Raw genomic sequence first — 1,932 nt, 5'->3', positions numbered from 1 at the left:
ACAGCTTATCTGAAGCAAACAAGCTTAGGGAATTGAGCAAGAACTTCTGGGACACCAACTTTACCGAAGGAGCAAGGGATGCAGGGTGCATGTTGACTGTCTCAACGGGACAAAGATAATGATTAATCAGACCTCCTGCTGACTTAAATGGGATGGGAGCTCGACGTGGAGGTAGTCCTCCTTTCTTTCAGCTGGAGTGCTCCTCTTGAGCCAGCCCCACCCACAGCAGAGATGGTTTCTGTGAGGGTCCTCTTCCTGGTCCTGAGTGTGATGGGCACAGTTCAGGTATGGCCTTCTTTATTTCCTCTTCTCTTTCTCTCTGGTGTTTATTTCACAAGGAGCTTGCAGGTCTGAGTCAGCCATGTGTACGTCCTCACACACTGTTAGCTTTATAAGCTGTAGCCAGTGGAGGCAAGTCCCTAGAGGGGCTTGACCCTTCAAGAATACAGGGTAATATCACCCTCAGAGGGAGACTTAGCGGGACCAAAGTGTATAAATTCACAGGGGACTCTTCAACACCTATAGCTTGGTCTTACATTGGATTTTTTCAAAGAGAAGAAATTTTTGCCATCTTTGTTGCTGTTAAGCCTTGGGATTTCTAGTTAACAGAACAGAACATTCTTATGATAAGAATTTTTAACCTAGTTATTATTTTATTGCTCTTTGTCCATAATAAGCAGAACAGTGGTTTAATGTAGCTTTTCTGAAAGGTTGTTTTTGTGTTTCTTTAAGACAAATAAAAGCAAATTAGTTATCTTTGAAAACATATTACATAGCAAAATTGGAAGAGATTAACTGATAGGCAATATGTTTTTTGGAAGCAATTGTATTCTTTTAAGATAATTACAAATATTGCAATAATTCCTAAAGTTTGACTCCAGAGACCTATGCAAAAGAAGAGAAACTTCATTCAACAAGATTTTTCAACTTCTATCTTATAAAAACATGGTAAATATGTTCCAAAATCTCAGTTACTTCCAGACTGTGAATTATTCCATTTTATTTCTTTTCCTTTATTGCTCATAAACCCTAATACCAGAGCAGAAGAAACTAAAGAGTGTTTCTAACATAATTTTCTCCCTTATACAAATAATGAGTAAACATTTTTATGGGAAACAAGACTAATATCATTTGTTAAAGTTATACTTTGCATAATGCATGTTTCATTTATTTCTCCCTTATTGGTATAAATATTTAATTTTTGCCTGGTTTTATTTTTGTGCCATTTTCTTCCAATGTATGTTTGAATTTATGATTTTATTTCTTAGACAAAAAGATTGTACGTGTTCATTTAAATAAGTTGTTCTTGATTGCTTGAGTTAATATTACTATTATTGGGGTATTTTTTTGAATGAGACAGAAAATGTTAACTAATTATAAGAATAAACTACTGAGATTGATAGTCATAAAAATCCTTGTAACTTGGTGTTACAAAATAAAAATAGCTAAAACCTAAAACCAACATTGATTTCTTAGGATATAACATCTTGTTGGAAGAATATCTATATATCCTATTTAACTTGATCACAACAGAAATTTTTTAAAAAAATCTGTATTTCTAATTATAAGGTGTTCCAAAAAAAGTATCAGTCATGGACCATTTTTTTTTTTGCTCTCAGTGTACTTTTTTTCATTTCAAATAAAAAGAAATTATTATGTGAGTAACCCAAAAAGCATTTCTGAGTCTGAATTGGCTACATTTGTGTCCTTGTATATACTTGCTCAAATTATAGACCCATGGGCTTCCCTGGTGGCGCAGTGGTTGAGAATCCACCTGCCGATGCAGGGGACATGGGTTCGTGCCCCGGTCCGGGAAGATCCCACGTGCCGCGGAGCGGCTAGGCCCGTGAGCCATGGCCGCTGAGCCTTCGCGTCCGGAGCCTGTGCTCCGCAACGGGAGAGGCCACAACAGTGAGAGGCCCGCGTACCGCA

At 37.3% G+C, this 1,932-nt stretch overlaps 1 protein-coding gene across 1 annotated transcript in view; it reads left to right on the top strand.

Annotated features, from left to right (window-relative positions):
- The first annotated feature begins 231 nt into the window (after positions 1–231).
- FGA (fibrinogen alpha chain) overlaps positions 232–1,932 on the top strand; it is an 8,137-nt gene continuing 6,436 nt past the window's right edge. The window contains exon 1 of the mRNA XM_007116127.3: positions 232–285. Coding sequence (XP_007116189.2) covers positions 232–285 — 54 coding nt within the window. The remainder of the gene's footprint in view (positions 286–1,932) is intronic.

The sequence above is a fragment of the Physeter macrocephalus genome, chromosome 7, assembly GCF_002837175.3.
Source record: "Physeter macrocephalus isolate SW-GA chromosome 7, ASM283717v5, whole genome shotgun sequence".
Lineage (NCBI taxonomy): Eukaryota > Metazoa > Chordata > Mammalia > Artiodactyla > Physeteridae > Physeter > Physeter macrocephalus.
This window is presented reverse-complemented; position numbering and strand designations above follow the sequence as displayed.